This window comes from Echiichthys vipera (assembly GCF_963691815.1).
Source record: "Echiichthys vipera genome assembly, chromosome: 20".
NCBI classification, from domain to species: domain Eukaryota; kingdom Metazoa; phylum Chordata; class Actinopteri; order Perciformes; family Trachinidae; genus Echiichthys; species Echiichthys vipera.
The window spans coordinates 11,001,831-11,025,765 of NC_139845.1; the positions used below are offsets into that span (position 1 = coordinate 11,001,831).

The 23,935-nt window shown below is 41.2% G+C and overlaps 2 protein-coding genes across 4 annotated transcripts in view; both read left to right on the plus strand.

The window, feature by feature from the left end:
* Positions 1-7,340, plus strand: part of LOC310962762 (ELKS/Rab6-interacting/CAST family member 1-like) — a 140,804-nt gene extending 133,464 nt beyond the window's left edge. For both annotated transcript variants that reach the window (XM_083935324.1, XM_083935325.1), the window contains one exon: positions 5,325-7,340. In XM_083935324.1, the coding sequence (XP_083791450.1) occupies positions 5,325-5,462 (138 nt within the window). In that variant the 3' untranslated portion in view covers positions 5,463-7,340. The remainder of the gene's footprint in view (positions 1-5,324) is intronic.
* A 5,800-nt stretch (positions 7,341-13,140) lies between these two features.
* Positions 13,141-23,935, plus strand: part of wnt5b (wingless-type MMTV integration site family, member 5b) — a gene marked incomplete at its 3' end in the record, with an annotated part of 82,796 nt that continues 72,001 nt past the window's right edge. For both annotated transcript variants that reach the window (XM_083934779.1, XM_083934781.1), the window contains exon 1: positions 13,141-13,683. The remainder of the gene's footprint in view (positions 13,684-23,935) is intronic.

The window sequence follows — 23,935 nt, forward strand, 5'->3', positions numbered from 1 at the left end:
GTACAGTTTTTACATGGAAGCTGGTCCGTGGGCGTCACTGTAAGCAACCCTGATCTATGGAGACATGGGACTGGACTTCATGATTCATAGAACATCCTTTCCCCTAAACCAGTCAAGACAAGGTGAAGTTAACTGTTTGAAATGCACAGCCATAAAGTGAACAGAGACAGGTTTCTGATAAAAAGAGACCTCTGGCCTCAGAACCATCTGTAAATGGAACAACTCTAGTCGAGTAACTTTGTAAGCTGTGTCCGTACCAGGCAGTTGACATGCTCAAGGATGAGCTATTGCATTTATATATACAATATAATATAGAAATATTAGATCCTGTTGGATCCTATATTTGTTCTCTCATTCTCTGCCTCTACCTGTTTGTCGTTCTCACTCTCCTCTGTTAATCTCTCTGTCGCTATCTCTCACTGCTGAGTTATGGTTTCTTTAAAAAACATTAGCATTCCTCTGCAAAGAGGTTCAAGCCCTGCAATGTATGTCAAGGGGTCTCACACACACACACACACACACACACACACACACACACACACAAATACCCTCATTCCCAAGCTGATAACTTGTGTGTGCAAGTACATTTTATTTTTTGAAGTGTGTGTGTGTGTGTGTGTGTGTGTGTGTGTGTGTGTGTGTGTGTGTGTGTGTGTGTGTGTGTGTGTGTGTGTGTGTGTGTGTGTGTGTGTGTGTGTGTGTGTGTGTGTGTGTGTGTGTGTGTGTGTGTGTGTGTGTGTGTGTGTGTGTGTGTGTGTGTGTGTGTGTGTGTCTAGGACCCTGATAAGGCAGATAATGATCCATCACGATAATGGAGCTTTAACGGCTGCAGTAAAAATCATCTTCAACAAACCCTCTCTCACACACACACACACACACACACACACACACACAACTTATCCCTTCCCTCTGTCTATCTTTTCACTTCCCACAATCCTCACTCACTAAATCAGAGCTTGAGCTTGCAACACACACTTTAGCGTCGCGCCGTGCACTCACAAACATCCGTCATGTCAAACACCCAAACCACTGAATCACACACACACATTCACTAACACCTACCTACACTAATGCATCTGCTAAACACACACACACACACTCACACAGACAAATCTGGCCACACCGACTCTGCCCACTTACATTATTTCATACATTTGTCTCTGAACACACACGCAGTTATCACATGAGACAGTTTCCACTGGAGCCGCAACATCCAAACGTAACGCTCATAACTGGAAACTATCATGCAACATTGTTTGTATTTAATTTCTTCAGGCCATAAATGACCTAGGGACTGAATTTAAGAAGAGGAAGTTTATTGCTTAGCAACACAGGGACTTTTTTCTCTATAGAAGAATTAAAGTATGATTAACTTCTGAGGAAAACTGGGTCTTATTTTTCAAGTTTTTTATCATTCATATCAGTTTGAACATTTTTCCCACCAGGCTAATTGTAGCCATTTAAGGATGAGGCAAAGCTTTGCAATAAAGTTAATTAGGGAAGCAAGTCAGCCAGGTTTTAAACATGTCCCCAGTTTAACCACATTATCTAAAACAAAACTTTTAGGAGCTTTTTATAGTGGTCCGTGGTCCAGCCATTGACTCTACATGATAATTGGGTCCCAAGATGAATCTCTGCTTTTTCTGTTCAACTTTGTGTTGTAGAACTGTGTCGGTAACCTGTAAAAACTGCCATGTGGTGTCCACGGAAAGCTGCGGCATCCCCTCTGAGCTGTAACACGTTGGTACGCGGTGAAGTGCGGCTAGAGAATACCCATCAGTTTACAGAGTCCTGTGACTCCTGTAGCATCATGATCAATGTGACAAAGAATTTCTTCCCGCGTGTAACGCTTTAACACAGAAACAGAAAAACGTCATTATTGTGGCGAGCCACACTTCACCGCTGCTTGGTGTGTTTTTCTGCGTAACAGTGTTGCTATGTTTTAGAGATTTCAACACTGAATTTAGTGAGTGAAATATTATCAGAACCAGCAGAACCTTAGACAAAATGTAAAAAATAAACACCTGAATTTTCTCTAGTGCCACCAAATGCCAGAAGCAACGTGACTTATTGATTTACTTCTTAAAACTGTACCAATCACAAATTTTAAAAGATTATGCACACAGCTTTGTAGCTCACTATCATGATAGTACCTCTCGTATTTTGTACCTTCAGTGTATATGATTCTCCTTTAGGTATACGTAGGTGTTCATGCTGTGTTTGACCCATCATCTAATCTTGATTTTGAAATGCCTTTTTCAAGTGTTTCTCCCTGGTGCAGGTCAAGGCTGCGTGAGTCAGAGAGCAGAAGATACTAAACCATTTATCTCTTCTCAAACGTCTTATGGCCTTATCTTTACTGCCGTGTTTTTCTGGGGGATTGCAACTAAAATGCAGAGTCATTAAATTAAATTACCTGCAAACACACATAAAGTGGCATGTGGGGAATATGCTAATATGTGTGTATGCTTCATAGAAAAATGAGGATATTGGCCAGAGAATGTTTGGGCATTATGTATAGGCATAATAAAATATTGCATATACACTTGCACAGCGAAGGGCCTCATTGCTTCTCTCTCATAACTTCTCCTTTACCTCCTCTATCACTCACTCACTCTCCATTTCTCCCTCAGTCTTCCCCTCTGTCTATCACTCTTTCCGTCTGTCTTTCAAAAATAGCATCTGGCCAAAGTGCACGTACTGTATGTGACTGTTTATCAGGCTCCATGTCAGCGTACAGTGAGTAACACAGATGTGAGCATGTTACAGACAAGGAGATTCCAATCACTAACATAGATGTTCGTTAATATTATGAATATTCATTAAATAAAGATGTTTTATTGTGTGAAAATAAAGTCTAACATATAATATTGATATGTATTTAATGCAAAATGAACATAACGTGCAAGGTTCAGAACATAAATCTTCACCCAAATTATGTACATATTTCTGTAACGCAGTGTTGGTTTTTCACAATAGAAACGACAGAGAATATTATATACAATAGACATTTTTATATTGTTTTGACGATATATCATTTTATTGCCAAACACAGATTTCTAACACTATTCCTCTATTTACTCCATACAAACAAGAGTATTGTTTATGCAATGTGTGAAAACTGACCTGAACTTACTTATATTCACAAAATCACAATACATGGTTAAGGGACTGTATTCTTTTATGTGATTTATTGGGCAAATTGTCATTAATCATTTACAGTATTATTACTAAGAGCAATTTTACAGATGAATAAAGCCACTGTAATATAAAATACCACTAAGATTCGCTGGCTAAGAGATGAGAGCAGAGGGAAGAGGGTTAATACTTAACAAGGAAATATTCTGCCAATATCTGACCCAGGCCTCACCCACACACACACACACACCACACAGCAACATAAATGTGGGCTTGTGTTACATGACTGTTTGAGCGGCGCTCTTATTGATACAGATGTATTGGTCATTAAGTCAGTTAGGTTCGACGTCTCAGCTCAGCTGCAGCCAAAGAAAATATCATCAGCGCTCTCTCACAGAAATGTTCCACTCTGTTTGGGCAGAAAGAACTACATTGTGGTGTTTTCAGATTACAGTCTGATGTGTGTGTGTGTGTGTGTGTGTGTGTGTGTGTGTGTGTGTGTGTGTGTGTGTGTGTGTGTGTGTGTGTGTGTGTGTGTGTGTGTGTGTGTGTGTGTGTGTGTGTGTGTGTGTGCGCGCGCGCGCGCGCGTGTGCGTGTGTCTGTGCACGTGCGTGCGTGCTTGTGTCACCTTAAACATGCTCCCTGATCACCCACGGCGCTACGAGGAGAGTACGGCCTTTAATTAAACGTATTTTCTTATTTGATTTCTTTCCTGGAGTTTGACAAGAAGATAGCTACCACTGTCACATTTGTTCATTTAATATGAAGCTAACTTGCTACTAAGCTTAGCTTAGCATAAAACTGAAAATCTGTCAGCCTGGGGCTGTCTAGAGCCGCCCTCCCAAAACAGACTTTTCAACCAGCTGATAGTTTGTAAATGACTTGACCAGCAAACTTTGCTAAGACTTGATTGGCTGTTAAAACAGGTGAAGTGTGTTACGTTCTAAAACCAGCTAATGTGATAAGACGAGCTGAATCGCTGGCGACAGTATCAGCCTGTTTGAGTCCAGATGAGACAGGGTAGTTCACACTGCTGCAACTTTCACCTGCAACGTTCTAAAACAGTTTTGTTGCGTTGTGAATCTTTGGTCTGAACTGGGCTTAACGGTAACAAAGGTCAACTAACAGCACCTGGAGTGTCACTAGTTTACCGATAAATTGCATTAGTTTGATCTGTACAAAAAGCGTACAATGTAAAAACAAAAACTCAGTGTTTTACAGGGAGTATGTAAGTTATGTGTCTGACCAAATCGTAAAATTGCCCGACAGGGTCTCCTATAGAATAGAAATGCTTGGAATAGAAATACTTTATTGATCCCAAGCTGGGGAATTGCAATTGCTATATTGCTATAACCGCCCGACGCGAGTCCATCAATGCCTGACACTTTGGGGAGCATTAACCAGCTTATAAGATAAAACACAAGACATACTTTATTTATTGATTCACTTAATTATACCCTGGTGAATCCCCCAAATACATTTGTTAAAGACCATTCATTTATATGTTCATGCATTTTGCAGTCAATATCTTCAAACAATAACTCTGTTTCCCTGGTTACACCTGAGGGTTTGACTAATGCCTGGATCAATGATTCCCATCCCATAAGGTTCTTATACAATGGAAACATTGTTCAGCGCTCCAGTAGATAAAACAATGTGACAGTATGATTGTAACAAGACAAGACAAGACAAGCTAGCTATCCCGCCGTGTCATTGTCTCCAAATCAATATCAGATTTTCACAAACAAATAATATGTACTCCAGTATTTGATTTATTTAAACAAACAAGTTAAAACGTGTTAATTTTTGAGCTTTGACATGGTTTCTCTCTCTTTCCAGTCTTAATGCTAAGCTAAGCTAACCAGCTTCTAGGGTGTCAACCCTATATTCCCCACTTGCAAAGGCCTCTGCCTTCGAGGATTTAATTCAGCATTTTGTTATGGTTAGGGGTTACGGTTAGGGTCAAAGTTAGTAGTTGGCTTCTAGCTCCATTTTTATGCCAACCATACAGACATGAGAGCGACATTAGTCTTCTCATCTAGCTTAACTCTCGGCAAGAAAGCATAACTCTCAAAATGATGAACTATTTCTTTAAATTCCATGTTCTTCTGATGGCTGTATCGCAAGATGTTGGTTTACCAAATGTCTAAAATATCTCCCCTCTCTGTGTCTTTCTCTCTCTCAGTTGGAGGCAGAGTTAGCGCTGTGTGAAAGGGAGGGGGCGGAGCTCCAGGAGTACGCCAATCAGGTCCTGCAGCAGATCGCCGACCGGTGCCCCGACATTTTGGAACAAGTGGTCAACGCTCTGGAGGACAGCTGCTGACACACAAAGGCACACACTGACAGAAACATAAATAAGCTTACGTACGTACAGTAGTTAACACACACAAGTCAGAAAGCAAGCAAACGCACACACACGCAGGAACATCAGAGGTCTCCAGCAAGCCGCCATAATCCTCTGATACACAAATAAAATCCCAGGATGAGGACTTTCTCTTCCACCTGCTCTTCACTCATCTCATTTTTTGGGAAAGGGGATCTCCATAAAATCACTGAGAATTATTGTTCCACAGTGCCAGCTGAGGGAAATGTTTCAGTTTATAGTGCTTTGTTGGCATGCAAATTAATTAGAAGTTGTTGATGTTTTTGAGACATTAGACACATATTTTCCTATCTACTCGGAAACAGAAGGAGCCTTCACTGCACTCACCATCTGTGACACTTCACAGCGGCCATATTGTGTCCTTCCAGGCAATCAGCAGACTTGTAATCGTGACTTGATGTATTTCATGAGGGGGGAAAATATTTCCAAACTGTATGAAAAGGGTGAAAGATCGAGGGAGTCGAGCTTGCCAGGTTGTTTCTGATGCCAGACTTGCACGCCGTTACCACATTGTTATGTGATTGGTTCAGAAACAAAAGTGTGTTTATTTCAGCTGCCTTTGATTCTTTACATCATTTGCTGCTATCTTTATAACTTTAAGTTTCTTTTTTTTCTCCCATTTCTTGTCTTTGTTTCTGATGAAACGTTCCAAATTGCCGTTTCTTTCCGCAGTAATCTCTGGATAGTTGTGTATATTGTAAAGAGAGAATTTTAACAGAAAAACAAGTTTATTCAGGGGAACGTGACACTTGAGTCTGTTTTTCCCCATTACTGATGAAAGGCACAAACGACAATAAATCTCGCAATACTCCCTTTATTAAAACACACCAGTGTAGATGTTTGTGTTTCTTTTGAACCTAAGAAAAGATGTTCAGTTATGGTGTGTTGTGTTCAGACAATCCCTTGCTTACCATTTTGTGACAATCCCTTTAGAGTTAACATGGAGAAAACATTTTCCCTTATTGAAACATCTTTTTCTTTTCTTGGGAGGTAGGGAATCTGAAATAATTGCTATATATTTTTTTGCTTTTGGTATTATATATAAATATAAAACACCAATCTTGTTTAATTGAAAATATTGTCATGTATTGGTTGGTATGTTACATAATATGTCAAAACGTTTTTTGTGACTGCAAGTAACCACAGATTTGTTCCATGAGCAGGAGACTGTCTTGAGGAACGTATATTGCACCTACACGAGGCTCTGTGTCCACCGGGAAAATTTTCTCAGAATCCGTTTCTTGTTCTTGTTGTTTACAGTGGAAATGACACTCTGATGCATGTCTCCCACAGCGCTGACAGCCTTAGCATGATTTAAACACTAACAGCACCCGGCTCTAGAGGTTCCAATTGTTTTTAACTTTAATCAAAAGCTCCTCTGACAGTTTTCTTTTTTGTCTTATACTGTTGTGAGCGCTGAAGCCGTGACTGGCCACATGCAACTCTTGAGCGCTGCTCCTTTAAAAGAAAATACCTGGTGGAGACAAAGCCTAAAGATGGGGATTTACACTGCACACTCAAATCTGACTTTACATCATCGTAGCTTTCTGAAGAAGCCTGCAAAAAGGTTTCTTTTACAGCACCAAAGCTGTGTTTTAGAGAAGCTCCGAGAGTGTAAATGAGGAGTTTCATTCCTAAAATATTACTGTTTTATGAGGTTCCTCAAATGCTACCAAAAGTTTCAATGATCATCTTTAGCTTGAGTAACATTTGACGAATGTCTCTTATTTTGGAATGAAGCTCTTATCTGATATGAGTTTGTGTTGTAAATCCAGTATTTTGTCGTCTGTTTTATACTGATGTTTTGGAGCGGTGATGACTGGGACTCACCGTGACTTTTTGTTGTAGATTGAAAAATGAGAGAATGGAATAAAATATGGAATTATCTTTATTTTATTGTGAAGGGACTCTGTCTGTCATTTCATCCATTTCAGTGAAATGTTTCACAGGTGTGAGCTGTGGCCGTGGTTCCCAACCTTTCTTTGACTTGGAAACCCCTTAAAATGGAGCGATGTCTACTTGTGATGCCTCGTCAAAGGCTGTATAGTGTGTGCACCTGAGTTATAAGCTGTTTAACCAAAGGGGTTTTTTTTCTTTCTCATATTATATCTTGTTTGAAGTTTTTCTTTATAGGCTGGAAGAGGTGAAAGTATACAGCCTTTCACAAGAAGATAAAAAAGGAAAGAATTAAAGGTCTCATGTCGTCAAATGTGAGATTCCAATGTCTTTCTTACTATAAAGCGGGTTGAGGGGCTTTATAAGTACTGTTAAAGTATTTAAAAGATGAATCCGCAGAGAAACAAGCTGTTAGGACCTCTGTACGGTTCTGATGTCACAGCTGTACTATATATAGGTAGGAAGTACCGCTGCACCGCTGTTACAGTCATTCCCCGACTGCAATGATGGTGCAGAGAAGCCGAGAAACGCTGACCAAGGAAAGAGGGTGAATACAGGTATATTCAGACAGACAGTATGAGAAAAATAATGTGTTTTCTTGACATTTAAGCATGTGAACATGTTTTAGTATGAACCTGAAAGTAAACACCGTATGTCCCCTTTAAGGAAAACCCTCCTTCCTCTGCTTTCCTTTCGCCGCCCTCTCTCTCTCTATCTCCTTCTCTAAAGTGTGCTTCTTATCTTGTCACCAGTGGGTTATTTTCCTATCCGCCCACAATACTGACATTATTCCATCACCCAGGCCTCATCCTGTTCCAGTTCTTTGCGCACACAGTCCAACCACAGCATCACTATTATCTTAATTGTCCAACAACTCATCCAAAAATGCATTGTTTCCAATAGCCCGGACTCAAATTAATAGTGCGGACGGTTTTAAACTTCACCTGTTCATTAACTTTAAACACTTTTGGTTCTAAATAGGTACTAATATGAGGAAGATTTGAGGATTTAAAAAAAAAAAAGGTGAATGAAGGTGATAACGACACCGAAAAGTGCCTGCCACACACTTCCCTAATGTTTGCGTCTTGCATATGGAGCAGCTCAGCGTATTGTGTTCACTCAACTAGAAAATCTGTTTCAACAGATCTACCCGGCTCGACTGACCTTGAACCTCGACCCTGACCCGACCTCTAACTCAAAGGATTTTCAAAGCTGAGTGAAAACATCATCAGGTTGTTTTGGGTCGTTCTGTCTTTCCCGCTATAAAACAGATCAGAGGGAACTCACTGACAGTCTGTAAATGTAACATATGTGCTGGTGTTTACCTTCACATGTGGCAACGCTTCGTTCAGTGTGTCGGTACCTGGGTTTGCGTTGAAGGATCCGTTCTGCTTTCTCCATCTACTGTCCTAATAAAACTCAGTGGAGGGAGACATAAGGGATAGATGGAACGAGAAAGAGGAGGAGGAAGAGATACGCATGTACGACTGCCTGATTTATGTGATGGAGAAAGAGAGGGAGGGAGGGAGAGATAGATAGGAAAGAGTGGCGACACAACCCACTGAGCACCAGACATCATTTCATCTTCTGGTCTCTGCAGTAACTCATATACAGCTCAGTGTCTACTTGCAAAACAAGAAGTATGCAAACTATAAACACCAAAAATATGCGTCAAAGTACATATGTATAATATATTTTTTGTAAAACACAGTCTAAGATGACACTAAATCACCTTGATTTGAACTAATGGACATTGCTTTCACACAATGTGTTATACAAAGGAAATGGTTGAAACAGCTCTGGAAAACAAAAAACATTAAAAGTATAAAAGGTCACATATTCTGCTCATTTTAAGGTTCATACTTGTATTTTGGGTTTACTACAACATGATTGAATTCTTTAAAGTTCAAAAAAACACATTATTTTTCTCATACTGTCCGTCTGAATAAACCTGTATTCACCCTCTGTCTGAAACGCTGTAGTATTACTGTAACGGCACTGTAGCAGCACTTTTTACTTGTATGTATAGTACAGTTGTGACATCACAAACGTACAGTAGTCCTGACAGCTCATTTAGAGGTACGGTTGTTTGCATTTCTCTGTGGCATGAGCGATTTCTATATTTTCATAATATTTATATAGCACCAAACTTAATAATCAAAAAGACGTGGAAATCTGACTTATTGGAACAATCTGACAATCTGACAATAGGAGACCTTTAAATACTTTGGCGACTTTTCTGTTAGTGACAGCTTAACTGCTGATTGGTGTGGTAGTTAGAAGCCCATTGTAGGTTACAGTTTGATCCAATGTTGCATACACACCACACCTTTCTTTGCAGAGATTGAGCGCTGATAAGATCCCAATGATCACAACACAAAAACACAGATGTCCCTGGGATAACATTTGAACATGTGCGTAGTTGAAAAACTTTCCACATCCAGTCTTTCCATAGATACAAATAAACTATATATATATATATATATATATATATATATATATATATATACATATATAGTGGAGGACTGAGACACATGAGAAACCAGGAGGAGAAATAAAAATTGAGTGACTGCAGAGGAAGTGGGGAGGGCTTGCGTTGGCTTTGGGTAGATGTGGTTTCAATCATCACACATCACATCACACATGACTGCAAAGAAAAAGAAGGAGAGGGTGATGGAGAGAAAGAGAAAACAGAGAGAGGAGAGGGAGAGCTGAGACCAAAACAAACAGCAGCTCAACTTAAAACACACACTCAGTCTACAGTATATTACATGTTTCAAGCGTAACAATTAAGGATCTCAGTTGTGGATTGAAGGCATAAACTTGGTGCTCGTTGCTTTTGGATGCCGAGATTTCTGCATACGTTGTTTTCTCTCATAAACGGTTTGTAAAAGTAAATGAATTAGTGAGCTGTAGGTGGGATGAATGGAGAGAAGAGGGAGGGAGAAGTGGATGGAGAGAACTGGCAGGACGGACGGGACAGAAGGAGGCAGTGAGCAGTAGGAAAAACTTTTGAGAGGAAATAAAAACAATGTGAGAGGAGTGGAGCTTCTAAAATAAGCTGTTAGCCACTGACAGTCCAAACATCCACTAACTCGGAAGACATTTTCCTTATCTTCTGTCCCTCCTCCATCTGTGCATTCCTGTCACTTTCATTACTTTTAGAGAAAATGTCTCCCCTCGCTGCCATAGCCCAACAAGTGATAGGGAAAGATATGTTCAGGTTCACAGTGAGTTATAACGGGGCTTTAGTGCATCTTAAAACCAAAGCTGACAGAAAAATCAACATGGAGCAGTCTGCTGGCGCGAGTTCAAATCCCACTCCTAACAGATACTCACCTCCCCGTTACATCCATGTTGATTGACAAAACTGGTGTAAAACAAGGCTGAGTTTTTTTTTAATCACATACTTTTTCTTTTAACTTTTAGTATGTACTGCAGCTGCTTATACAAAGTATGTACTGTTGCATGTAGTATGTATGCTATTGGTACATACTTTCTTCACAACGCCTTGAACTTTGACCCTGTGGCTTATATGTTGCACTATTCTGGGTTTAGAGTAGCCAGAGAAGCATGCCGGCTTGCATACTGCAAAACTGGACACTGGGGGAGGACATCCTGGTATTTTTTCGGCATTCTGCATTTGACTTACTATATATTTGGACATGCTAAATATTTTATGGCACACTAAGTAGTATGATAGTACAGGTATTGGAACGCAGGGCGTGTTTTAGTGATGGGATTTACGGCTCTTTGATGGGAACCAGATCTCACGGCTGTGTTCAAAAGAGCGGCTCATCGTTCTTTAGTACAAGTGGTGGGAGTTCATTTAACTGCAGTGATGGATCAGGCACTGTGTACACACACCTGCCTATCATGCACGTTGGATAAAGGTGTCAATAAATGCATGGTTCCCTTCGTTGAAAGCGTCCTTCAGAAGAACTGTTTCAATCGCAAACATCACATCAATAGCAAGTTTAGTGGTTGGTCGTGTCTAGAGGGTAACCACAGATCGACCTCTAATGGTCATGGTTGAGCAAGGTTGTCGGAAAGCAAGGTTTGCGAGATTTTTCGCAAACCTAGGCTTACCATCTAGATACACCGCGATTCTCCTTGATCTACAGGCAGTTAGTCTAACTACACAATTAACAAAAATAACTGTCCAATCAACTGCTCAGGTGAGATGTATTAAGTTGATTGTCAGTTAGCAGATTGTTGGCATTAAAATAAATCTACCTCTTTCTCCCTTTTTTGTCTTTTGGAACCAATATTAGTTTACAGATCTGGCCACCCCTGTGTGGAATCACTTTAAGCGGCGAGGAGAAAACGATAGTAAACAAAAAAGTGAGAGACAGACACTTAACTTGGAGCTAAACTCAAAAGGTGCATTTACGACAAGGTAGGACAAACTACTTTGAGTTATTTCTTTGCGTGTCCTCTCTGCTGTCAGGAGAAGTGACAAGAAGTCTGACATCCTGTTATGTCTTCACAGGCAACACAGTAGCCGCTTTGTTTCGAAATTGTTCCCTATTGTAGAACTAGTGCACTATAAAGTGTGTGCGCCGTTTTGTCGGGGTGTTCGAATTCTCCGAGGTTAATTTCATTCACTATATAGTCCACTATAAAATACCCACAATTCAATTCAATTCAATTCGATTTTTATTTATAGTGCCAAATCATAACAGAAGTTATCTCAGGACCCTTTACAAACTAGGTAAAGACCACACTCTATGATAAACATAGACCCAACAATTCCCCCGTAGATTACGGTGGTAACCAAACCATGTACAATGCACAAGTATTTTGAGCGTACACACGATGTTCACTACGTTGTACTCCCTTATACCACAATGCAGTGCAGTCATGTTTCACGGAGGAGAAGAAGAAGCAGAAAATGTGCTTATGGTAGGCAGAGAGCTAACTGCAGCTACCGTCAACCGTTACTCACAAGTTTACTACTGTTACTCGCTTGTGAAATAAATAAACCGCGGTCTATTACAGCTTAAAATCAAGACACATAACCATTTTTAACAAAACCACACGTTAACACAATTTCAACAATTTATTTGGGATTGAACATTAAAATTAACATGCAATATAAATACAGCCTTTTACCGTCCTCCTGAGTGCAGGTTTGTACCATAAACAGACTGAAAAACGTCTCAAACTTTGAGAATGTTTACATTTTGAACAGGTCTATACAGGGAAGAGTGAGTGAAGGAACGATATTTGTTGCACAGCTTATATATTTAGATCTACTTTGAGTTGTTAAGTATGTGATTTATTATAAAGCAAACTGACTAATTATCACAATAACACATATGTGGTATTATGCAGAGTGTCCTATGTATACCGCCATTGTCAGGATGGCCGAGCGGTCTAAGGCGCCAGACTCAAGGTTTAACTCCTTCCTCGTGAGTTGCGGGACTTCTGGTCTCCGAATGGAGGCGTGGGTTCAAATCCCACTTCTGACAGACATTTTTACCCCCACGATATATACGTGCTGCCTACTCGAGGTACGTTTCTCTCCTCTTTCGGTGAAGCAACTTTCTCTCTCTCTCTCTCTCTCTCTCTCTCTCTCTATCGACGAGCAGTTTCCACAGCAGAGCAGAGCAGAGTCGTCCCACAGACACAGAAACAGTGAACTTCTTTTGTTTCACTCACTCTGTCTCAAACTTTTCGCTCGTGTTTCTCGACGCGTAAAAAAAACTTTTGGAGCGCACCCTCCTTCCCTCCTCCTCCTCCTCCTCCTCATTTTCCCTGCGTGCGTAATTAGTTGGAGAGCGTTTGGAAACTTGTGATGGCCGTGAAGAAATCTCACTTTATTTCTGACACCTGTTGCTGAGGACACCGCGAACACATCCGTACACAGCGGTCGGTGCCACTGATTTCATTTGTTTCCCCTCTTGTTATTTTTTTTTATACATAAGGAGATGAGGATTTCTGCGTACTGACAGCTCCACGGGCCCGGACACTGCGTTCCACGCTCACATAGCGACTTTTTTGGGGACTTTGTCTGGTATTTCTCTGTGAAGGTGACCGAGCAAGTGAAAGGAAGGACATTCAATGTGTCCAAAAGAGTGACGCTTGGAGAGTTTGTGCCTGTGGGATCTGAAGGGGTTCCTCTTTCACCCCCAAAAACACCGACCTGTCTGTAGCTCGCCAGCCGGACAGACAGTCACTTTTTTCGGACTTGAGCTCCTTGGATGGTGGGAAGAGAAACTTTTCCTTGAGAGCTGAGCAGGATTCGAGCACAGCAGAACAGGTAGGAACTACATTCAGTGTTTCATTCATTTTTAAATAGAAGTTTTCAAAGAGAAACCACAAAGGAAGTCATTACATGTTTAGTATACACCCATATATACATGTTATAGAGGCTGTAATGGGGATCTGAGAGATGATACAGACATTTATTCCAATATTATAATATTTTGTTGCTGCTTTCTTGTCTGCGTGATGTTTTACGGCTTTATCATATTTGTCCTGACAGCTGTAAGAAGTTTAATAACTTTGCAGGAGTTACTGGATTTAAATAGATAGATGAATGGTGACTTGAACACACACACACACGCACACACACACACGTCAGAAGTCAATGTGAAGGGAAAAAAAGTTGGTTTAAACTTGATCCAGTGGGTTGTGGACTTTGCTCCATTTGAACTTGTAGATGTTTTGTCCCCACAATGTTTCCGTTGTCACAGTCTACTTACAGAATGGGCTTATTTCATGACTTTGGCTCCCATATGACAGTGGTGAAATGCAGTGTGTGTGTGTGTGTGTGTGTGTGTGTGTGTGTGTGTGTGTGTGTGTGTGTGTGTGTGTGTGTGTGTGTGTGTGTGTGTGTGTGAGAGAGAGAGAGAGAGAGAGAGAGAGAGAGAGAGAGAGAGAGAGAGAGAGAGAGAGAGAGAGAGAGAGAGAGAGAGAGAGAGAGAGAGAGAGAGATCTGCCAACCCCATCAGCCTAAATGAAGGCAGCCCTCTCGCTTTGCGGTGGTGACCAGGACTATTTTGGTCGAAATGTTGCACAAATGTTTCTCTCAGTATAGAGAAGTTGCTTTGCTTGCCTTCATCTGGGCCAGAGACTGTATGGCATCTGACTGCACACTGACACAAGTCTGACTATAACTCTTGGGGGAGCAACGTCACTTACATTTTGACAAGTGTTATTAAACACAAGGAGGAGGATCTCCACATTTTGAGGGAAAAGCTGGCATATAACAGATCTGAAGGGGTCTACATAATAGTCCACTGGTCTGTTTAAGCTTCTTCGGCTTGTGGATGTAATGTGTTCAGCAGGTGGCACCTGAAGGTTAGAGGTCAGCTGTGTAATCAAACAATATACCAATAGATGTCTTGAGCTGCGACTATAGAGGTGTGAGGACATTTAGTATTTTGTAGTTGGGGATGCTAAAGTTGCGTATTGTAAATACAGGATGTGATAACTTAAAGGTCCCATATTATGCTCATTTTCAGGTTCATACTTTATTATATAATTTGGGTTTCTACGAGAACATGTGTACTTACTTTTTGTTGAAAAAGAAAACACAAGATTTTTCTCATACCATCTGTCTGAATATACCTTCATTCACCCTCTGTCTGAAATGCTACGTTTTAGTGGTTTTAGCTCTTTAAGACCCCCTCCTGAAAAAGCTCAGTCTGCGCTGATTGGACATTGTATTGCAACTGACATTGCAGCTGGGGAGTGACTGTCACGGCACTTTCTACTTATATATATATATAAATACATATATATATATATATATATATATATATATATATAAATATATATATATATATATATATATATATATATACTATAGTTGTGACATCACAACCGTACAGAAGTCCTGACAGCTTGTTTAATACATGATTCAAGAGAACTTATTCATCCCCAAGGGAAAATTCTTTAAACACACAGTTTCTGAATACAGGCTGAGTTGATTTTTCTTTGGATCGAAAGTTTTATACTTATATCAAACACCTAAACCTGCTTTATAATAAAAAAAAAAAAGACATGGAAATCTCGCTTTTTACAATGTGGGAACTTAAAAACCTAAAACATCTGGACAAAGCATAAACTCAATTAAGTGCTGTGATAATTTATGGGCTTTTGTTTTTTCCATTACTATAAAGGATTTTTTATTGACTGGGTGTGTCGTAAAAATAGATTCAAATGTATTTGAAGTCGCAGTTAACAAGAAAAATAAACTTAGACTTTATGTAAAAATATGCATGTATGGACTGTATTTGTTGATAATGTACAGATGATTTCATTTAGTAGCTTCTGTGTGTTTTCTCCTCTTTGGCAATGACACATCCACACATCAGTGAACCTATTGAGGTTTTATGGTGACCTTTGAACTCTAGATCTAGAAGCAGTGTGTTTGTTCCACACACATTTAGCCCTAGAACTTAAAACTCTATTCAGTGCCATCATAAAAAACCCAAAAGAGGGTTTATCTTAGAAAATGTATCTTGATATTATATTTAATCAAGCAATATCGTTGAAATTTCTCAGTAGAGCCAAAACATCTGGTTCATCCTCATGCATTATAAAAACACGTTTCATTAACTGGATACAAAAATCTTCCCCACATTTTCTCGTTTGTAAAGAGCGGACAGCAGAGCAAAGCGAGTTTCTCTGTCTGGCAGATTCTGACAGAAAGTTGAGGTCGTCTCTGGCGGTGACGTCCGTACGGTTTGCTTTGGTTTTAAAAGTCTGAAACCCACCTGAGCTGACAGATGGGCTGATTAACCCAGCCAAAGGAGAGGAAGTGTGTGTGTGTGTGTGTGTGTGTGTGTGTGTGTGTGTGTGTGTGTGTGTGTGTGTGTGTGTGTGTGTGTGTGTGTGTGTGTGTGTGTGTGTGTGTGTGTGTGTGTGTGTGTGTGTGTGTGTGTGTGTGTGTGCGTGTGTGTGTGTGGAGGGTAGATAGTAATGTCAGATGTGTAGATAGAGGTGGTGAAAAGTGTTGCTGTCAACAAGTTAGCCATTAGAGAGAGATAATCTTTCTTCCTCCTCCTTCTCTGTCTACCAAGTCAGCTTCTGGTCTTTGTCTTCCCTCCCTCGAGCAGTTTCAGTCATGACATCAATTTTCTCTGTCTTTTCTGCCCTTTCTTCACTACTTGCTGTCGGTCCTGTATCATGTTGGATTCTATGTTTTTTTGAAATGACAAGGTGATGTATGCAACTAACCGACTCAAACTATTTCACTTACACTATATTGCTCGTTCTAGACATGTGAGATAAACTCATTCATGAGTTGGGCTCATGGCTGCCTTAGTGAGTGTTTATAAAGTTGTTAGAAATGGAGGAGTGGTTTGTTATATCCAAAAAATAAAGATTTATTTCGAATGAAGAAGTAGCTTTATTAGCAAGTGAACCAAACTGAAGACCAGATTCATGCACTCTGAACATTTTGTCATTGTTGTTTTTCTTCTTTATCCTGTCTGTCTGGCTGTCTGTCTGCCCTCGAACTGGTGAGAAAGACCTCTTTCTTTGACCAAACACTGAAGTGCTGCTTGAGTGTCTCGTCCCTCGGGACTCGGTAATTAGGGAAGGGGGGTAAGTGTGTGTGTGTTGTGTGTCTCCACGCTCGATCTATGAGAAGATGGGATGTCTGCAAGCATCAATGGATCCTCAAGGTCATTCAAGAGTGTATTGTAAAGTCTGTGTGTGTGTGTGTGTGTGTGTGTGTCTGTGTGTGTGTGCTGTGTTATTGTCTGAATGTGTGTCTCTGTGTGTAAATGTATGTGTGCATTTCAAGTGTCTGCGGCGGGGGGGTCTTTAACACTGGATGTGTTATATGAGTGCGTAACATGTGTGTGTTTAAGCCCACTGGGAGCACTAATGACTAACGTGGACACACACAGATGGTGGTCCATGTGAAGAGGATGGCCTCTCCAGTTGAAGAGCCAGTATTTTAAACACTGGTGTCTGATTGGTTCACTTGAATCCTGGGAATTCCTTCCAGGACAGTGTATGACAGCAGCCGGCTTAACCCCTCCACGCTGTGTGTGTGTGTGTGTGTGTGTGTGTGTGTGTGTGTGTGTGTGTGTGTGTGTGTGTGTGTGTGTGTGTGTGTGTGTGTGTGTGTGTGTGTGTGTGTGTGTGTGTGTGTGTGTGTTTGTGTGTGTGTGTGTGTGTGTGTGTGTGTGTGTGTGTGTTTGCCTTTTGTTTGCATCTGTTTAGTCAGTTTGGTCTGGATGATGGCACTGACTTGGCAGAAAAAAGCCCTGTGTAAACTTTTTATTGCCATCTGTCGTTTATGTTAATTTTCAAGTTTCCATTTTCTCCAATGTGAACATTTGGATGTTTTTTCCTAATTCTTGTCACTGACAAATGCAGTTTGACTATGCAGTGGTCATTATGGTTATGTGCAAATGTTGTGTGTGTGTGTTTGCACTTCTGCATATATGTGTGCAGGCAAAATGTGACCCTGTGTCATTTGTTACGCTTTCTGCATTCTCAACGCCTGTATGTGTGTGTGTGTGTGTGTGTGTGTGTGTGTGTGTGTGTGTGTGTGTGTGTGTGTGTGTGTGTGTGTGTGTGTGTGTGTGTGTGTGTGTGTGTGTGTGTGTGTGTGTGTGTGTGTGTGCACGTTTAAGGTCTTTCTGCGCCGGTGGTTCAGGGCTATGTGGTGATGTCATTGCAGGGTGGGGTGACATGGGGTTAGAGTTTGGCAAAGATCCTGAATCCAGCAGGCCTCAAAATGTGTCTGACCAGGAAGTATGTGACTGTCCCTGCATGTCTGTGTGGGTGTGTGTGTGTGTGTGTGTGTGTGTGTGTGTGTGTGTGTGTGTGTGTGTGTGTGTGTGTGTGTTTGTGTGTGTGCGTGTGGTCAGTGGTAGTGGTCACCAGCTGTATGTTAGCAGTGTCCTACACTAATAGTAAAAGTGGTTTATGGGACACTTTATAGAGCCTGAAACTGTTTTATAAATCCGGCAGGCCGGTGCAAGCGGACAGTCACAGACCAAACAGCCACAAGACACAGCATCAGACCAGAGGAGGCTGAACCACTGAGCACTGGTGTGTTAAAATAATATCCTCTCCAGCAACTCGATAATGATAATGAGAAACTGCCTTCACCACGAATAATGGAGTTCCAACACATAAGTTTTACAATTTTTACTTTTAAGAGCACTTTACGCAAAAAGTTTTGAGTTGTGTCAAAAAAAGGGCTGAATTTTGATCTTCAGAATATATTGTATTCTCCAAATACACTCCTTTAACCACTTTAATTCCATTGACAAGCCTGTAGTTAGAGCTAAGTGTACTTAATAAACTGGCAAGTTGATATTCACATGGGTGGTGTACTGTATGACTCTTCTGGGGCACAAAAAGGTACAATTGTGTGTGTGTTATAGATTAGTTATGGTGGTAAACTCCAATAATAAACGAGTATTTTAAATTCTTACTGTGCCTTTCTTATTAATGTGCAAATTTTTTAAAAATCCTATTAATGTAAACCAGCTAGAAGTGCAGTTTACCTTGTGTAGAATGTGCTTTTTTATATGAATTTAAGGATTATTATATACTAAAGGTCTATGAAACAAATGTTATAATCCAGCCCTGACTTTAAATCAAGCCCTAAGGTTGAGAAACTTGGCAATCTGACTGCTTGACAACACATCCTCTGCCATCTAAATCTGCTGAAGCACAGTGTTTTTCCAAGGTTTGCACCAACATCACACAAAGAGAGCAACATGTCAGAAAGGTAGGAATATTAGAGGGAAAATATTACGTTGTAACATAACGTGGAGAGCATGCATTCAGTCTTTTTTGGCTCTGCTCCGTATATAAGGGGATACGAATGGAACAGCCCATATAAACACCCCTATCATTACAGAAGCAGCCTTTCTCCTCTCCTCCCTACTCTCTGTTGCTCTCAGTAGCCCCGATCCAGCGCTGATAAAACTATCAACAGCACACCTGCACACACACACACGCACACACGCACACACACACACACACACACACACACACGGTAGACCATATATGAACCCAAACCAGATGGGGACAAGAATCTTATTTAGCATGTGCCCACAACAATAAGCCAATTCTCTTCTGCTTTGAACTCTCGCTCTCTTTCTCTCTGTTTCCATCACTCTTTTTCTTCTTCAATGTTTTCCTGAAGAATGCACTTCTTCTAAATAACAAAATAAAAATGTGAAATAAACATGTATTTCAGTTCAGTTTCCAAATATTGCATCTTCATCGTTTTTGTGAACGGTAATGTGTTGTAGTGATTATCGGAGCCTTTTTTTTATTGAGCCTGGGCCAAGCGATTCACCTCCTACTTCTGAATGCAAGTATGACTTGAACACTTGCTATACTGCGCCATTAGTGCCCATAGACTCACAGGACGGTGTTCTAATGTCAATTAGAGTCCTTCGCTTATCAAACAGTGAATTGTGTATAGGAATACCTTGTATTTAATGTACTTATGTGCATCTAGTTGTCCTCCACCCTAAAATGGTACCGCCCAACGTGGGGCTCGAACCCACGACCCTGAGATTAAGAGTCTCATGCTCTACCGACTGAGCTAGCCGGGCATGTCGACACACGTGGAATTAATTCGACTAGCTTCAGGGATCGGGGTAAGGGTCACAGTGAAAACTTGTTTTACAGAGAAGCAAAAGACCAACGGATGAAACCTGCGGGTAAAGACATGTCAAGAGCGGGATTTGAACCCACGCCTCCATTTGGAGACCAGAAGTCCCTTTACCAAGGAAGGAGTGAACTCTTGAGTCTGGCGCCTTAGACCACTCGGCCACCCTGACTACTACAGCACATTTTACCATAGTTCACATATTACATGTAAACAGATATCACAGATTGAAATATTTATAGGAAGTTTGGAAAATGTAAACTTCCGGTTTAGCTCTCTGGCTCGTTTGAATTGGGATTAAATGAGTTAATCATGAGTCAGCGGTTGTGACACAGGAAAGAATGCATTCACTGATGTACAGGCGTTTCTTTCGCCATGTAAGTCGTAGTGTGTAGTATTTTTAGGCCCATTGGCATCATGTGACAATCACGGAAGTAACTCCTTTTCGCCACTGTGTAAAATTGGCTTCAAGGCCCGGCGCACGTCCTGGGGGCCCTTCCTTGTGTGAGGGGAGGCGCTGGACAGAGAGGACAGAGGTAGAGCTGAAGGAAGAGGTCTCACTCGACTTCAAATTGTGGGGTTCTTTTGCCTTCTGCCTATACCGCAGCTTGAAACAGTCAGGTTTGGCGGCAGTTTGTACCGTACAGCTCTCCTTTTCTGGCTTCCTGAAATGCCCACCCGCTCGAACCCACGACCCTGTGACTGAGTCTCGTGTTTAACCGTCGAAGCTAGCCAGTGTCAGTACTTTGATATCCTCCTGTGTTCTGTATCAATATCTGCGGTTTGGTTTGGACTTCAGACCCCTGATGAATCATAAAGGTGATAGGAGATGTTGACCTCAGATGGCCTGACAGGGTTTGGGCACCGGCTGCGCTTTCCTGGGCCCTCCCGCCGTGTTGACCCATTGTAAATCATCTCACCCTGTCACTGTCGGCCAGTCAAAACACAGCAATGAATGAAGCCGTTCAAATCAGCTGGGTGGTCCTCTGCACACGCGCGCGCACACACACACACACACACACACACACACACACACACACACACACACACAGACACTGAAATCTGTATACCCACTGACTCACACATTTGAGCTATGTGAGCAGAGGCAACACAGTTTGGCAGGTGATAGTGTGTGTGTGTGTGTGTGTGTGTGTGTGTGTGTGTGTGTGTGTGTGTGTGTGTGTGTGTGTGTGTGTGTGTGTGTGTGTGTGTGTGTGTGTGTGTGTGTGTGTGTGTGTGTGTGTGTGTGTGTGTGTGTTGATGATTGAGGTGAATGAGGGTGAAAAAGAGGGGAGAAGAAAGTAGAAGTCCAGGCACAGGGAAAGAAAGAGTGAAGTTAATAATGGAGCGATGGAGAACATGAGAGGAAACACTGCCTCTTACTGGTCATCGTGTGCAACTACAACAAGATCAAAGCAAACAGCTGGAGAGAGGAGAAACAAAACAAGTAAATCCAGTTGAAATACTGCGTTGGTACATCACTTCACGCCTTCCACGTTTCTTTTTGATCACTGCTGCTGCCTTTTCTGCTTTACAAAGTTGTGTTCAGAAACCCTTTGAAATAAACGGCATGAAATAAAGAAGAGAAATGGCAATGGAGAGATTTGAATTATTATTTGTTCGTGAGTCACATCACATATTATATAATCTGACTATGATCCACAAATCCTTATAACAGTGAGTTTTAAGCAAACACATTAGAAACTAGAAAGGCTTCTCTCTCTCTCTCTGTTTCTCTGTGGTTTGGGTGTTTTTGAATTCTCGTGATTTCTCTTCTCATCTTTTGTCTCTCTTCTCCCCTCAACCATCTTCCTTTTCTGTGTGATTCCTCTTTTCTTTTTCCTCTGCCATGTGTGTTGTCGAGGGGCGGTCATAATATAATGAGATTCCCAGTGCCCAGGTGCTCTTTCTAGATAATTACTGAGTGTGTTTTTCTGTAGCCAGTCTCCAAACTGAACCAAAACCAAATCTGTCAGCACACACACGCACACACACGCACACACACACACACACACACACAGAGAGGAAGAGTGTGTGTAAGAGAGTGTAAATGCATTCCCACTATTTTGTTTCTGATTGCAAGCTTGCCACTTTCCTATCCTCTCTGGCTCTCGTTCTTAGATATTTACCCCCCACAATCATTCTGTTGTCAATCCTCTATTTGTCTCTTTTCTTTATCTCTTTTTCTCTCATCTCTCCTTTCTTTCTCTCTGCTTTTTCCAATTTATCTATCTTTTGTAGGTGAGTGTGTGTGTGTGTGTGTGTGTGTGTGTGTGTACGTGTGTGTGTGTGTGTGTGTGTGTGTGTGTGTGTGTGTGTGTGTGTGTGTGTGTGTGTGTGTGTGTGCAGAAGATGAATTGACAAGACATTAGTCAGTTGTCTGGGGTGGAAAGGGGTGGAGGCAGACAACATTGATTCTCTCTCTCACACACACACACACACACACACACACGCTTTTTTGTTCTTCAAAACACATCCATCACTGATTGGCTGAGATGATTTATTAATAAGTGTACTGACTGTAGCTGGGGTCACCTGTAGACTGGACTGACAGGACCAGAACACCGCATTGCGTTAAAAGAGGATACTGACTCTTTGCCAAATGAGCTTTTTTGGACTGTTGTAGTTTCACCTCTGTCCGTCCTGTTTCTCTTTGGTTTTATGAGGCTGAGATACTTTATACTGTCCACTGAACATCCACACACTGCATGGGCTGCAGAATATTAAATCAATTGGAGCGAAACCATTGTGCAATCCTGAGATGAAGTGTTCACCTTAGTGACTTTATTACGGTGCTGTGCTCTCGCCTTACTTACTCTCATCTGATGTCTGCCCTGTATGTATGGTGACAAGTTATTCGTATCATGTCGTGTCATATCCGATCCTGTCCTCTTGTGTCACAGTGGTACTTAGTACTTGTACGTCTTATGTATTCTAAAGAGAGATTTTGTATTAAATATTTTACTCAAAGCTGAAATTGCAGCGTACTTTCAAGTTACAGCGTTGTCAACCCCCGTCGCAAATGTACTTTGAAAATCCTGTTAGCTGCCCTCTTATCCAGGTGAACGAATGGAAAATGTAGCGTCAACTTATCAAAAAAAAAGTCAACTTATTTTTTCAAAGGCATCATTGCCATGGTAACACCTGCGACGTAACGGTCGTTTCCCCCCTAATTTGTGGCTTTCCATCCTGAAAAGCAAAAACAAATACACAATGTGTTTTTACAATTGAAAGAGCTGCTTTGTACACTGTCAACAAAATGAAGCAAAAAAATAAAAGTACTAAGAAAGGCCCTTGAAAGTGGTTTTCTAGCAGCAGAGCAATGTCACAATGTTAATTTGTGTTCTGGTGCGCGCAACTCTTTAATCTTTCGGTGGAAGCTGAACAAATGATGTGGAGCTTGGGGCTATAAACAATATTTTAGGCCATCTAATATCCCTAAACACCTTTGGAAAATTGAGCAGGTCATATGCTGATGTGACTACTTTAATGTAGAAATGTTCTTATTTTATTGCAAGGTTAGAATATAACGTCTAGGTTTGTAGGTTTCTGTGGACAGATTTGACTTTGTATTAAATTCACTTCTATCACGTTAAATGGAAAACACTGTCTCTGCTGTTGAGAGCATTGCTGCCTTCATGAGAGACTGGTAAAGTCAAGTATCAGTACTTCTTCTGAGGGAGATGCTCTAGCACTTGAATCCTTGTCTTTAACAATACCTGAGGTGTTTTTGTCTCAGCAGCAGCAGCAGAGAGCACTTGGCGTCTCTCCGAGCCTCAAACAAGCATCCTTCTCATAAAGCTGCTGAATCTCTGTCTGGTTGTGTTTGAATCAATGAGGGATGGAGGGAGAGAAAACAAAATCTGTTTGAGTCTGGGATTCAAGATGTGAGCGCTGAATCAACAACACT